The sequence below is a fragment of the Salvia splendens genome, chromosome 19 (genome assembly GCF_004379255.2).
Source record: "Salvia splendens isolate huo1 chromosome 19, SspV2, whole genome shotgun sequence".
Lineage (NCBI taxonomy): Eukaryota > Viridiplantae > Streptophyta > Magnoliopsida > Lamiales > Lamiaceae > Salvia > Salvia splendens.
The window spans coordinates 509,329-525,628 of NC_056050.1; the positions used below are offsets into that span (position 1 = coordinate 509,329).

At 38.5% G+C, this 16,300-nt stretch overlaps 2 protein-coding genes across 3 annotated transcripts; both read left to right on the forward strand.

The window, feature by feature from the left end:
• The first annotated feature begins 5,259 nt into the window (after positions 1 to 5,259).
• On the forward strand, positions 5,260 to 11,358 carry LOC121778206 (O-fucosyltransferase 9-like). Its single transcript, XM_042175517.1, has 10 exons — positions 5,260 to 6,079; positions 7,354 to 7,426; positions 7,740 to 7,816; positions 7,958 to 8,046; positions 8,619 to 8,816; positions 9,497 to 9,701; positions 9,799 to 9,966; positions 10,115 to 10,282; positions 10,463 to 10,653; positions 10,936 to 11,358. Exons 1-10 carry the CDS (start codon positions 5,657 to 5,659, stop codon positions 11,090 to 11,092), a joined length of 1,749 nt encoding a protein of 582 aa, XP_042031451.1. The 5' UTR covers positions 5,260 to 5,656; the 3' UTR covers positions 11,093 to 11,358.
• Positions 11,359 to 12,251: 893 nt separating this feature from the next.
• LOC121778670 (myb-related protein 330-like) lies at positions 12,252 to 15,900 on the forward strand. Of its 2 annotated transcripts, none has more exons than XM_042176061.1 (4): positions 12,252 to 12,549; positions 12,653 to 12,782; positions 13,455 to 14,717; positions 15,619 to 15,900. In XM_042176061.1, exons 1-3 carry the CDS (start codon positions 12,417 to 12,419, stop codon positions 13,864 to 13,866), a joined length of 675 nt encoding a protein of 224 aa, XP_042031995.1. In that variant the 5' UTR covers positions 12,252 to 12,416; the 3' UTR covers positions 13,867 to 14,717; positions 15,619 to 15,900. The 2 variants fall into 2 exon arrangements, with proteins under 2 accessions (XP_042031995.1, XP_042031996.1); XM_042176062.1 differs by having other exon boundaries at positions 13,455 to 14,688.
• The last annotated feature ends 400 nt before the right edge of the window (positions 15,901 to 16,300 follow it).

Consider the following 16,300-nt stretch of genomic DNA (forward strand, 5'->3'; position numbering starts at 1 on the left):
AATGGCAACAACGCGATCACTGCGTATTCAATGGGATAATCAACAACATAGAGACGGACCTGATCAATGAAGTGTCCCAATATGCGACGGCGTATGACCTGTGGGAAGGTCTCGCCATTACATATGGCAGCGGGGGCGACCCACTCCAAATCTACGACCTATACCGACAAACAAACACAGTCAGACAAGAAGGAGCATCGCTCGAAGCCATATGGAATAAGTTCCAAGGGCTATGGATATCAATTGATCGACGGGAATTGAAGCCGATGGACAAGCAGACACTACGCCTCTACCAATTTCTCACCGCATTAGACGATAAATATGATGCAATCAAGAAGGAGATACTTAGGCGCGACCCATTACCAACGGGGCGCGAAGCTTACGGTATAGTTCGCCGAGAATCAAACAACGATGCCATACTCAGAGTCGGATCTGGAGGAACCGGGAAAGACGGAATAGGCTCCGGCCTCGCGGTCATCGATCGTGGACGCCCAACTCAGCCATCAACCACCGCCAATCGACCGTGGAACAGGCGCTCCGACGAGGATAAAAGTCGGCTAACGTGCTCACACTGCGGCGGAAAGAGACATACCAAGGATGGGTGCTTCCACCTCATCGGATTCCCCGACTGGTGGGACGATATGAAAAAGGCGAGGGCGATGCGAGCGTTGAACAGAAATGGCGGTGGTCGAGCGGCGGTTGCGATCGCTGACCGGGCTGCCGACACCGGAAATCCGGCGGGTAGCACCGGCACAACAGGCCAGGAGACGGAGGCTGGAGGAGCGGTCCACACCGACGAACCAGCCAAGGCAGCGGCGGCTAGGGTTTGGGAAGGAGGTAGTATTTTGTGCAATTTAATCTCTAATGTTTCCGAAATTGCGAATCTGCCCCAGCCATCCTATAAATGTCGCCCAGACCCAACCAACTCTCGGTATTCACGGTTCAAACCCCCAAAAGATAGGAACCTTCAAATACACCCACCCACTTCTGGAAAGTATCTAAATACACCCACCAGTTCTTGTGTTTTCGCAAAAACACCCTCAAATTACCCAGAATTGGAAATTAACCCCAACATTCCTTGCCACAATAAATTCCAAGCCCTCGCAAATTCATCACTATCCGGAAATCAACATAAAGAGCATGAATGGATCTTTGACTGTGGTGCTACTGATACTATGTCTTATGAACTTACTGATTTTACTAATATCTCTGCTCCACATAAGAAATATGTTCAGACAGCAAATGGGAGTATAATTCCAGTCCAGGGGGCGGGCACAATCAAGATCACTCCAACATTGCAGATCTCAAATTGCCTATATGTGCCGTTATTAGCACACAAATTACTCTCAGTTAGTCATGTAACTAGAGAATTAAAGTACAAACTTCTAATGGAGCCCGATTTGTGTGTTTTACAGGATATCAAGACGGGGATGACAGTTGGGCGTGGCACTGAACAACAAGGATTGTATTATGTGGACAAGATGGCCCAACCCGGTACTGCGATGCTGACTCACGGAACAACAGAATCACAGGGTTGGCTTTGGCATCGCCGGTTAGGACATCCCTCCATAGGATACATGCGTATGCTTTTTCCCGACTTAGCCAGCACTCAGTTTTCTTTCAATTGTGATACTTGTTTTTTTTGCTAAGAGCCATAGACACTCATATAAACTCAATAATTCTCGTGTGGACACCACCTTTTCTTTGATTCACTCTGATGTCTGGGGCCCCGCACCAGTTTTGGGTAGCCTTGGATTTAAGTATTTTTTGTTATTTATCGATGATTGCACACGTTTAACATGGGTATATTTTTTGAAATCTAAATCTGATGTTTTCGAGAAGTTTACTTTGTTCTACAATATGGTGCACACTCAGTATAACAAACAAATCAAAATCCTTAGGTCCGATAATGGGGGGGAATTTGTTAACTCGAAAATGCAACAGTTTTTTTCTGAGAGAGGTTTAGTTCATCAAACGACGTGTCCACACACTCCCGAGCAAAATGGGGTCGCTGAGCGGAAAAACAGGAAAATCCTTGAAATGACTAGAGCCCTTCTAATCGATTCACACGTACCCAAAACCTTTTGGCCCGAGGCAGTAGCCACATCAGTATACCTACTAAATCGGTTACCTACCCATATCCTAAACTTTAAAACTCCCTTCGACGTCTTCTCTACACAAAACAACATACCACCACCACTTACCCTAAAACCCAAAATTTTCGGGTGCTCTGTTTTTGTCCACATACCTAAACATGACAGAACAAAATTCTCCCCATGTTCCATTAAGTGTGTCTTCGTAGGTTACGGGAAGGATCAGAAAGGGTATCGATGCTACGATCCAAAAACCAAACGCCTCTATGTTACCATGAATTGTGATTTCGTGGAAAACGAGTATTTCTATAACCAACCTAGCGGTCAGGGGGAGGAAAAGGGTTCCGAACCCGTTAGTGACCCGCTCAGTTGGTCTCCAAGCCCAAATCCAGAAAGATCACTTACTCCAGACCAAAACCCACATACTCCAGACCACACACTCTCCCTGATGCCATTACCAAGCCCTGTGACAGAAGATGGTCCAACAGACGATGCGAGCTGCGGTACTACCGGGCCATCTTCATCCCATGATACACCTTGCGAAGTCAGTGAACCCGTCTCATTGTCAGACTCGTCTACGATTCCTGAGGTTAGTAATCCTGAGAATGATTCCACCTCTCAACTTAATACTAACCATGGGAGACAGGAAAATGAGCCAAGCGAAGAGCAATGAGTGCGTGGCAGATCGTTCGAACTACCACCAAGGAGCACAAGGGGTGTACCTCCAAAGAGATACTCACCAGACTGGAAGGGACGCAAAACAAAGTACTCTATGGCAAACCTCTCTGTTGGACACCTAACTGAGATGGCTCGAGCTTTTGAAGTGGCCTTGTATGAAGAGGATCTCCCACGATCGGCTGAAGAGGCAATGAAACATCAGCACTGGCGAGAGGCGATGAAAAAGGAGATGGACGCACTTCTCAGAAACAACACCTGGGAAAAATGCAGTCTACCAGACGGAAAGAAACTAGTAGGATGCCGATGGGTATTCACCATCAAACGACGAGCAGACGGATCTATCGAGAGGTACAAGGCACGGTTGGTGGCAAAAGGATACACTCAAACCTATGGAATAGACTATGAGGAAACCTTCTCCCCAGTGGCAAAAATGAACACAGTCAGAACCTTACTTTCAGTTGCGGCATGCAAGGTTTGGAAGCTGCATCAGTTTGACGTGACGAATGCCTTCCTACATGGAGAGTTGAAGAAAGATGAAGAAGTGTACATGGAAGTCCCTCCAGGATACTCGAACGAATTTGACAAAGGACAGATATGCAGGCTAAAGAAGACTGTTTATGGGCTAAAACAGTCACCTAGAGTATGGTTTGGGAGATTCTCACAAGCCATGAACAAGTATGGTTACTCCCAAAGCCATTCAGACAACACATTGTTCATCAAAAGAAGAGGTGACCAGATAGCTTGTCTAATCATCTATGTGTATGATATGATCATAACCGGGGATGATGAAGAAGAGATAGAGGACTTGAAGAAAAACTTGTCCCAAGAATTCGAGATGAAAGATCTAGTGGCTCTCAAATATTTCTTAGGAATTGAAGTGCTTCGATCCAGAGAGGGGATATTCCTAAGACAAAAGAAATATGTGCTGGATCTCCTCGCAGAAACCGGACTCCTCGACTGCAAACCTGCAGATATACCACTTATGGTCAACCATGGCTTAAAGTTTGAAGACGGAGTTAAACTCGCCAACCGAGAAGAATACTAGCGTCTGGTCGGTAAGCTAATATATCTCGCCCATACAAGGCCAGACATATCCTATGCAGTGGGAGTTATAAGTCAGTTCATGCATAAACCCAAAGAAAACCACATGGATGCAGCACTAAGGGTGGTCCGTTATTTGAAGGGGACTGCAGGTTATGGGGTACTGTTAAGGAAAAATGATGATCTTGAAGTAGATGGATTCACAGACGCTGACTGGGCAAGCAACCCAATAGACAGAAAATCTACAGGAGGATACTTTACCTTCGTTGGAGGAAATTTGGTCACTTGGAAGAGCAAAAAACAGAAGGTGGTAGCATTATCAAGTGCTGAGGCTGAATTCCGATGGATCAAAAGTGGTCTAACAGAGATCATGTGGCTAAGACGTTTGCTCACTGAAATTGGCCTTCCCCCAAAAGAAGAAGTCAATTATTCTGCGACAACAAGGCTGCTATCAGCATCTCTGAGAATCCGGTCTAACATGACAGAACTAAGCACGTGGAAGTAGACCGCCACTTTATCAAGGAGAAAATCGAAGGAGGGATCATAGAGTTTCCATTTGTCAGATCAGAAGATCAGCTCACAGACATTCTCACCAAGGAAGTAAATCCTAAGATGTTCAATGAAGTCTTGAGCAAGTTAAGCATCAGAGATGTCGTTGCTCAACTTAAGGGGGAGTGTCACGAAGACTTACCATAAATCAAGAAGGCAAGATTAGTGCATAATTGATATTCATTTAATAGGGTTGATACATGATTACATTGTCTAGGAATAGATTATTCCTTACCATATGAGAATGTAAAATGGCCTATATCAAGGTGTACCTATCGAATGATTCATCAATACAAAGAAATATTACAATCTTTCAATCTTTCAATAGAAAATAGTATAGGTTTGCATCAACGAAATGTTAGGTAAAATTGCATATGTAAGTTTCGAGAGTACTATGTGAAGAGAATTTAAAGAACCAAATTACCAAATAGATTTGGAAAAAGCATTTCCAAATTATCCGATAAGATTTAGAAAAAGCATTACCAAATTAGTCAAACAAATTGACAAGTGAGAATCAGTTTATATTGACTAATAACTACACATAAAAAACATAATTATTGCTCTTCTCTTAAAAAGTAATGACAAAAGAAAAATGGGAAAAGTATCATTATTATCTTAATTAACATTTATATGGTGACATCTACCACGACCCATCTCTTCAATTCCAATTAATTAAGATCACCAAATTCCTATTCCAATATTATATTCCAAACACTGTCTTAAACCATTATTAAGGAAGTCGATCTTTCATATTTCGATTCCCCTTTTGAATAAATGTGCGAAATTAACAATCTTTACTGTTAGCATTTAATTTACTCCATTCTTGAATTGTAAAAAGAATAAAAATTCCTTCACCTCTCATATTCCAATCTCCCTTTTCAACAAAAGTGTGCAATTAACAATCTTGATTACTAGCATTTGATTCAATTTAAATTTAGCTTTTCAATTGTAAAAATACATTCTTGAATCTACTTTTAACTTCCCACTAACCCCACCCCCATCAATGCCCCTTTCAATTGGGCTGTGTACATGTTTCCACACACAATTCAAAGTTTTTTACAACTTTAATTTTTTCACACACAACACACACTGCTACACCATAGCAAGTGATATAGTTCAAGATTTCGAGTTAATCAGCAAAACCCATTAATCAATTCCGTTTCTTTTCCGCCATTGATGCAAAAGATCTGAGCTTTAAGCTCGATGCCCCCGCGCCGAAGCAGGGATTGATAATAAAAATCCAATCTTTATACCTTTTTCCTCGAGCGAATTGAGGTGAAAAGATTTCAAGAATTATGCATGGGCTCAGCCGCCTGAGCAACGGCGCGAGCTCCCTATCTCCGCCGTCGTCGCCGCGCCACCGCGGCGGCCGCGTGAAGAGCCCCAGCTCCGCCCCCGTCGCTGTCGGCGGCGGCTACGGTGGCGGGGCGGGGGGCTTCCGCGGCGGGGGGAGAGGAGAGCTGAAGAATGTGGTGGAGAGATTTGGATGTTTTCTGATTTCAGCAATGTATAGAAGGAGAGGAGTGCTTATGTTTGCTTCTTTGCTTTACATCTCTGGGATTCTTATGTATATGGGCACAATGGTGTTTAATGCGGTGGATAGGAGCGGTGGGGAAGTTTCCGATGCGGTCGGGCCGGGCTCGGTCTATCGGAGCCCACAGGTTTTCGAGAAGCTGTGGCCTTTCATGGAGGCTGAGAGCAACCGGAGCTCTAATATGGTGATTGATGGTTTTTGCAATTCTTCAAAATTTGAGCTTCTGATCTTGTTCGTGTTGTTACTGTTGCATCATGAGTTGTTGGTGATGTTTTTGAGAGTATATTGTTTGGGATCTTTACTTGGTTTGATAGTTTTGCTGATATATTAAGTGAATTGGATTAAGGATAGAGTTTTGGGTATGGATTTAGTACTTTGTTTTCTTAGGAATATGCATTCTATACACTTGTACTTAGTACTTTATAAGTTTACATTCAAAATGATATCTTGTATAGTTCAAATTTGTTATAATAGATTGTGAATCCACTGTTGTATTGTGATTAGCGGTTAAGTAATTTGATGTTTTTGAGAGTATTTTGTTTGGGACTTTTACTTGGTTTTTATTGGTTTTCTTGATATATAAGCAATAGATTTTTGGCTATGAATTTGTAGGTTTGTTTGCTTAGGAATTTGTATTTGTATACACATTTGCTTGGTAATCTGTTTAGTTAAATCACCACATTCAAAATGATATATTTCGTAATAGTTTGAATTTTGTTATAATAGATAGTGACTTCACTGCTGCATTGCGATTTGCCACTTGCGAGTACTGCTTAAGTAATTTGACGACTTTGAGAGTATTTTGTTTGGGACTTTTACTTGGTTTTATTTGTTTCCTTGATACATGAAGTGGATTGGATTAAGCAGTAATAGTGTTGGGCTATGAATTTGGTAGTTTGTTTGCTTAGGGATATGCATTTGTATACACTTTTACTTAGCATTCAGTTTAATTAAATCACTAAGTTCAAAGTGATTCTATTTCTTATCATCATATTTGAATATGTTACAATAGATTGTGAGTTCGCTGTAGCATTAGGAGTAGTGGTTAAGTTCTTTGAAGTTTCCGGACATATTTGTTTGGGATTTGTTAGTTTTATTTGATTGTCGTAGCATAAATATGTTTGTTATTTATGAAGTGTGTTCGATCAATCTCTCATAATTTGATAAGAAATAGAAATTTGGGCTAAGAATGAGGTGAATTAATATGAAATTAAGTTAGGTCACCACATTCAAATGATATGTTACATAGTTTCGTTAACGTTAGAACAATAAGATTTGAGGTAAGGTCATGTTAAAGCACAGTTTGGGTGTCATATCCTTATCTACAACAAACTTTTATCGTTATTGTTTCCGGTCTTCTCATAGAATGTATTCACAGTTATCACACAATCTAACGTCCCAAAATATTTTAGCTCTGCTCTACTGCTCTATTAATTCCATGCTTGAAATTATATGCAGTTACTAAATGTTTGGAATCCGAAGCTGCGTCAGGGTTGGAAGCCTTGTATTAAGCAGACCGTTTCTCAACCAGGTTTGCATTGAGAATATCCTTCTATGAGTTGACGTCATTTTTTTCATGAACTTTTTTATGGAAGCATAAATTTGGTGGTTGCATCTTGTTATAACATATGGTTTTGTGGTATCATAGTGTTTAAGAGTTGCTCGTAGCCCTGTGACACTGATTTATTCTGATTAGTGTATACTCTAGTATAAAATTTGTTTAAGTGGTCGTGCAATCAAAGACACTATATAGATTAACTTGACGTTTGTTTTTTTGAATACTGAATACTTTTCTGTTTGGGATATCCTGCTAATGAAATCTTCTTTACGCTTCATGTGTAAAGGCCTTTCAGAGTTGCCACCGTCAAATGGTTACCTAATTATTGAAGCAAATGGGGGTCTAAACCAGCAAAGATTATCGGTATGTTTGCTTGAATGTTAATGGTTCGTATAGAATCATTCATTAGGGTGGTTTCACCTACTTCTAATACTGTTCAATCATTTGTTCTTGGTTGATCATTACGATACGAGAGGTTGAATGATTTCTCATTTCTCTGAACAGATATGTGATGCGGTGGCAGTGGCGGGTTTACTGAATGCTACACTTGTCATTCCAATCTTTCATTTAAATAGCGTTTGGCGAGATTCAAGGTAAGGATGAAAGTCGTAGATTTGATGATTTGGAATGTTTATTCCTGCAACATATTGTCTTTCCTCTTTTATATTTTATTTTTTCATATTTTTATTATGCCTATCTGGTTATAATATATCAAATCAAACGTGCATATGTTAGTGTGCACTATGCAGCAAGTATTAATATGTACTTCTGTTATTGTGTAAGCATTTCTCGGAAACTGTCTTTTCCTACACTCGTGATAGAATTTGTTGTTGAGCCTCAAATGTACAAGCAAAGTGCAGCTATCCCGATTGTGTTGTGATATAACTATATGGATTGTTCTTGAATTATAGCTTGAACTTTGACACTGTAATGACTCTCTTGTCAATCTTTTTGGATGATTTGACTCGAGCTATTTGGTGAATAACGGATATTAGCATTAACTATATTTTTAAATTCGGGCTCAAAAGTTAACATGAGGTTAAACTCTGGGCTATAATTTTATAATAGGTCCTGTTTTCAGCTAATCACTGGATTCGTTGCCAGCTAAAATTTCAAAATGTATGTTATTCATTGTAAGTTTGATTAAAGTTTGATCTTTTTGCAGCAAGTTTGGTGATATATTTGACGAGGACTTCTTCATATACGCTCTTAGAAATCACGTTAATGTTATTAGAGAGCTTCCAGAAGATGTACTCCGTCAATTCGATAACAACATTAGCAACATTGTAAATTTGAGAGTAAAGGCATGGTCGAGTCCGAAGTACTATCTTGAAAGGGTTTTACCGAAGCTGGTTGAGTTAAAGTACGGATTTCTACCTTTTTTTGTTTTTCTCTCATTATTATATTTCCCACACAGACTTCCTCTATGCTATTGTGATTACATAATCACCTATGTATGTTCATTCCTATGAGGGAAAATGTGCAAAAAATGTTACATCATTTAAATTGTAGCATGCCTTTGGATGGTATAACAAACATGAATCTCATTTTTCTTGCTAGGAAATGTAATCAAATATGGATTTTGGGTTGAAAATACTACAAATATGCGCTTTGTGAAGTTCGGATTATGAATCCATGTAATCCTTAGTGTAACATGTTACTTAGTTCGAACATTTAGTACCAAACTTTTACAATTTGAACATTAGGGCATTTTGAGAACAAGTGTTATACGTTTAGTCGTTTATACATATTTTGTATATTCCCTGGCCTATGATAAGTATCTTATAAATCTTTACAAACTCGGGGAACCTATGAGAGAGGGCTCGTTATTTGGTTTTCTTAGTCGTCAACAGATAGTCTTGAAGTTCGACTGTGATTTATGATATGCGGATGTGTATAATGTTTTTCTGTTGATTAGTTTTTTCAGTTTTTTCACACACATTACTGTATATTTTTACCTGAATTTGGTGTGCGAATCGAGTTATATATTTATCGAGAATAGAAGGTATATTTGATGAATTGGTTCCGATGATTGTGGGGCAGGGCTGTCCGCATTGCGCCTTTCTCTAACAGATTGGCTCATGCAGTTCCTCCGTACATCCAAGGACTTCGGTGCCTATGCAATTTTGAGGCAATCCGATTTTCAGGACCCATACGGATGCTAGCTGCGAAGATGGTCGATCAGATGGTTAAAACCAGTTCTAAAAGTGGAGGGAGATATGTGTCCGTGCATCTTCGGTTCGAAGAGGTATTCTCTTTGTCCTTGACATAGCTATCGTCATCGTTGCCTTATCGTTTCCATATCGCAATTTATTCACCACAACCTTTGCACGTTGTTATGAAAGGATATGGTAGCTTTCTCGTGCTGCAAATACGATGGAGGCGAAGAAGAAAAGCGCGACATGGATATTGTTCGAGAGAGAAGTTGGAGAGGGAAGTTTCGAAGGAGAGGTAGAGTGATAAGACCGGGTGCCAATCGTGTCGATGGAAAGTGCCCTTTAACGCCATTAGAGGTATCGTAGAGACGTAAAAGCATTACTTTTTATCGTAACACAACCCGTTTTTTTAAAATCACAACTTTTACATGATTTACTCATACCAATTTGCTAGTTATTTCAAAAGTGGTAGTCATTTTTCATAGTTTCGTGTCATATTTTGCAGGTCGGGATGATGCTAAGAGGCATGGGATTCGATAACACGACATCTCTATATGTCGCTGCTGGAAAAATTTACAAAGTGGAAAAGCATATGGGTCCTCTAAAGCAGATGTTTCCCGGTTTGGAGACGAAGGATACCCTGGCCTCCCCCGAAGAACTTGCTCCTTTCGTGGTACTAGAAAAATCATACGTGCAAAGCTATGAATTTAAATACTAATTTATACACGTAGATAGGATTGGGTTATTTTTATTGAAAAAAATATCTTTTTTTCGTAAAAATAGATTTTTGAACGCACTTAGAGATCTCGATTTCAAGATTTTGAAGGCTGTATTGCATTATCTTGCTATTCAGGGTCATTCGTCGAGGTTGGCAGCTCTGGACTACACGGTTTGCCTGCACAGTGAGGTATTCGTCACAACTCAGGGTGGTAATTTTCCGCATTTCTTGGTGGGGCACAGACGCTACTTCTATGAAGGACATGCAAAGACGATTAAACCGGATAAGAGAAAGTTAGCTCAACTGTTTGATAGCCCTAATATCAGGTATTCTTTGTGACTTTGCTCGGCTCTCTTGCGCTTTTCCTGCCTTTTTGCTCGACTAGTTGAGGAAAAATCGTCTTCTTGGTGTTAGTTTGATTATGATGAGAGATGCAATAGTAGATATTACACGATGATGCAACATAGGATCCGACTCTATTTTTGTTCATAAATCACGTGCACGACTGCAACCTAGGAAAACGTCAATTTGACCTTGTCGAAATCTAGTTAAACATCGTATTCTCTCAATTCGTTGATCATTCCACTTCATGTTCTTCGTCTATGCAGATGGCAAGATTTCCGGCACCAGTTGCACGACATGCTGCACCACAATGATGTGAAGGGGAGTGAGGTGAGGAAGCCGAGCAGCTCCCTATACATGCACCCGATGCCGGATTGCATGTGTCGGAGATCCGAAAACAGCAACGCAACGAGGTCTGCTTAGTCGAGCGCGCGCACATAAATTCCACATAAACTGCAACACTTGATATAGTATAGTTAACATTTGATAATAGAGCATCATTCATCACTAATATATGTATGTATATCTATTCTTTTCTTTAAAACGGCTCATGTGATTTGAAATACTATGTTGTTTGTGCTATTGCTGTTATAATTAGTTTTGTAATAGAGCATTTTGTAATACAAGTAATTCTTTGTAGAGAAACTGTAAATGGCTCCAATCTTGAATGGATTTCTCATTTTCCCGCATTTGCAAGTATGTTTTTTTTTTGCCAAATTTTAGTTTTTTCATATGGGCTTTATAGATTAATGTTGATCCACTTTTCTTACCCATCTATATATTTACAAAACATTATTAAAATCTCTATCCAAGTGTGAGTATACTTAAAAAGGAACATAACATAGTGTAAATCCAATGTACTAACAAATGATTCTATTGGAGTTTGGTATTGATTCTATTGGAGTTTGGTGTTGATCCAACTTTTATATGTTCAAAAGGGCATTAACTTTTTCTCCATAACAATATGCTTCTTATTTTCAATTATGTTTCTTATTTTCTTGAAAAAATTGATTAATCAAAACCAAAATGTTCTCGATGACGAAAAGCAACCAGCTAATAAATCGGGTTTCGAGTCTAAGCCATGTGAATTGTACTCTAAAGAATTCGCAGACGCTCTCAAATGAAAATCAAGCCAAACGGTGCACTGAAATTAGTAAACCCAACCCCTCCCATCTTCCGCTAATAAAAATTCAATGGTCCAGACATATTGACACGCCGTAATTACACATATCTCTTTCTATCTTCTTTTTATCTATCTAGTTGCGATCGACTAGAAATACCACATGTCAGTGTGTTCGGACCATTAATATTTTAGTCCTCCCTCACCCTACCCCACCATCCCCTACCCACCGTTGGCCACCCCATTAATTGAAGCAGATGAAGAAAGCCCATGTGGGACATACAATCTTTAATGCTAATTAACTTCATAATCACTTCATGATGTGAAACTCACACACACACACACACACACAAATATTTTTACTAGTTTTTGCATAATAGAGCCCACATCACACCACAATGCCAACTATTCTGTTAAAGTGTACCTACTCACCAAATCCAACCCCATCCATTAACTACTTGTGTTTCTCACCAACTTGGTCAATTTCCTCTCTCTCTCTCTCTCTCACACACACACACACATATGTAGTACATATATTTATATATATATACATCATATTCCTCTTCATCCACATAGTCCCATGTTTATAGATAAGAGATTAATTGATTAGATTTCAATTTTGAAGAAATGGGGAGATCTCCTTGTTGTGAAAAAGCACACACTAACAAAGGGGCTTGGACTAAAGAGGAAGACCAGCGTTTGATCAGCTACATCCGAGCTCACGGCGAGGGCTGCTGGCGTTCCCTTCCTAAAGCTGCAGGTACAACCCCCTTAATGCATGTCTCAAGAATCAAGATCAAGCCTTTTTATTTTCCTTTCTCTTCTTTTTTTTAAATAAATTTTTGTGTTGTTCTTTTATTTAGGATTGTTGAGATGTGGCAAAAGCTGCAGATTGAGATGGATAAACTATCTGAGGCCTGATCTCAAGAGAGGCAATTTCACCCAAGAAGAAGATGAACTCATTATTAAATTGCATAGCTTGCTTGGAAATAAGTATGCCTCTCTCTCTCTCTCTCTCAAGGCTAAATGTAGCTTTTTTCATTAGAGAATTTCAAGATTTGATCTTGATCACATTTTTCTCTTTTTTGATGCTATTCTTGATGAAATATTATAAATTACTAAACTTTTTTATCATTTTAATTATTCACTTTGTCCACTATCAAAAGTCTCGATAGTGAACGACATAAATTTTAATGTAAATTGGTAAAAACGATTTTTTTTCTGATTTGTTTATTTCATTGAAGGATGTGTTTTGCTTAGGTGTGATTGGTTTTGTTTGCACGTTTCTTCTTAGTATAATTACTGAAAAATGAATCACATCTAATTAGGGAGGGAAATTTATAGGAAAAATAAAAAATAAAAAATGACTATTTTTGTGGAAAGTCTAAAATAAGTAAAAAACCAAAAATGACTATTGATTAAAACGGAACTTCCAAAATCTAAACTTATAATGTCATTTGATTTTGCTAATGAGGTTGGATTCCAACCAAATTCTTCCCACATTTAAATTGATTTTTACGCAATTTCCCATTTTCGATAAATAACGTTGTCTAAGCATTAAATTGGGCCGAAATTGAACTTATTAACAAAATAAAATGAAATTCCCAATTATTTAATAATATAAATTTCTAACTAACATTTAAAATTCAAATAATTGTGTCACAGATGGTCATTGATAGCCGGGAGATTGCCGGGAAGAACAGACAACGAAATCAAGAACTACTGGAACACGCACATCAAACGCAAGCTTCTCAGCCGCGGCACGGACCCACAAACCCACGGCCCCATCAATCCGGCCGCGAGCATCGACTTTCGAAGCTCGACTCCGCCGCCCGCAGCCAAAGCAAACAACTCCTCATCAGCTGACAACACCAAATGCAGCAGCACCACCACAGAGGAGTCCCTGCCGCCGCAGCCGCCTGTCGCGGAGGCGGCTGAGGAAAGCGGCGGCGGTGGGCTTGATTTGGAGCTGTCTATAGGGATCCCATCTCAGCCAAATGAGTATAGGAAAAGTGCTTCTTTTAATTTGAAGTCGAGCCATGATTTCTTGAGGCTAAATGGATTATACAGTTGCTGACAAATAGTAGTAATTGATTTCAATAGGTTTAGATACACTTTTTTATTTTTGTGTTATGTTACTTATGTATGTATGTGTTTCAAAGAAAAAAAAGGTAGTTTTGGGGGTAAATCAAAATGAAATTAATTAGTCAAGATTCATGAGTATGATCTCTTGGAATGAGATTAGGGATAGCAAATTAGTTTGTGGTTATCATCGAAATCAAATTTGTTATGGCTCATATGTCTTTGAAATCATACATGCTAATTAATATGCCTTTGAATCTAGTGGAAACCTTTTTATATAACTACAAATTATAGGGTGTAACTCTTATCGTTCTCCTCCCTAAAGTAAAAGAAAGAAAAGAGATTAAACTTCGTGTGTGAGTAGATCTAGTGGTAAAGACATATAATATCTAAGATCAAATGTCTCGAGTTTGATTTCACCGTAGCGCATCGATTTGTTAAGAATTTGTAATATCCAAATCTTTTAGAAGTTTAGAGTTAGTAATTAGATTTTTAGTTAGAGATTTTATGTGTATATGTTTTTATTAGGAATAAAAGAAATAAATTAGGAAATAGAATTAATGAGATAAAGAAAAAGAAGAAAGAAAAGGAATAGGAAGTTGATGTAATGCAGTCAATATTTTTCTAAAGCTTTAAAAGTTGAGAATAAAGGTTTTTATGCTAAAAGGGAGATAGATAGATGTGATATTTTGGCTTCCATACTTGTGCTTTAAGTGTTTATTTATAATTTGTATATGTGATTGTTTGAAAAATTAGGTGAACCGAGTGCAAGCACAAGCGATAAGGGAAAAGGGCACCTCCATGGTTGACTAAGCAAGTAATAGCGGGTTTTTTTGACGTGTACAGGTAGTGTACACGTGTTCTAGAATTTAGTTCCTTAAACTTCGATAAATACTACTACTTGTTTGTGTGATTCGTATGCTTATGCCATAGAACTTAAGAATGATTGTGTGGATTTTGTGTACTTTCAAGGTGAAGTGACAGAAACGGTGGTATTTCTTATGCAAAGTGATTTAAATAATTATGTGTTGAATAATGTGAAAGTTGATATGAAATAGTTGCGTTGTGCCCCATTGCTTGAGTGAACCACAGGGTATAGTTGGCATGCCATAGGACAGCAGTACTGCACACATGTTGATCATTCGTCTTCTGGATAACCGAAGCGATGGTCTATATGATATATCGATTGTTGTAATGTACCCTATATGGGTAATATATGACAGTTGCATTGCATAGGCCATATGGAAGATTACAGTGTCCGATTCGGACTTACATGATAGACGCCCTCATAGGGCTACAGATAGTGTCCGTGTACCCGTGTTCATCACTAAGCATAACTTGGGGGCTGAATGTGACTTTCTATTTTTGAAATAATATGGTTGTGCTTTGAATTCTTTAAATTGTTATGTTTCTTATAGTATAATTATGTTGACGAAGGAAAGTGACTGCTGACAGGATCCTTTGTTTATATCATGTTGTTGTACAGGATGAATGTATTGGTTATTTGCAAGTGATATATGTGATCTTAACTGATTCAAACTTTTAGTAATGATAATATTTGGTGATATTGTGTTGAGTTTGTATATTGATGCCGATGTAAATTGAATATGTGTTGTACGACATTCCAGGTAATAAAGTGTTTACTTGAGATAGTGATATGGATTGAAGTTTTAGAGATTTTATTCTGGAATGCGATTACACTACGAGCTTTTCGAAGCTCACCCCCCCTTTCTTCTCCCTCTTGCAGAGTATAGAAGCGAGTGAACTCGCTAGTTGGCAGCAGCACGTGTCAAGTCACCACCTCCCTTTTTGCTGGTACAGTCGTAGTTTACACGTGGCATGCTTAGATTATCTTTTGGTTGTAAATAGTTGGTTACAAATGTAAGGTTATAACCTTCTTTTTGCTAGTGGAGTTGTAGGTATGTCTATATAAACAGGTTAATGTTATTTTGTTATGTATAGTAGTAAATAGTTGTGTTATCAGGTTTAGTTTCTTTTATGATAGTATTGTATGTTGAGTGTTGCAAAATGGTTAAAAAAAATAGGCAGGTTTTGTTTATCGATCGTACCGAAAGGTAACGTCACTTATTTGGTTAAAACTAACCGAGTAAGGGGTGTTACAGAATTGATGTGCCATTCTAGCCTTTAAATTAAAACAGCAAAAAGAAATATACTATATTCATGTAACTAATTTTTAACTATTATGTCCTTACACAAAAAGTTTAGCAAACGAAAGTTATGTTGATGAAAATGTGGAAGTTCATTATGATGAAAACTTGTAACATGTTAGGTAAGAACAAGATAAAGAAAATAGGAAGTCAACTAATGATCTCAAAGTTTTAAGTAAGTTGTTAGCAATAAGCCAATAATACAGGTTAATCAATGTTAATGATCTTGATGCACTCAACACGTAAGAGGGAATAATTATT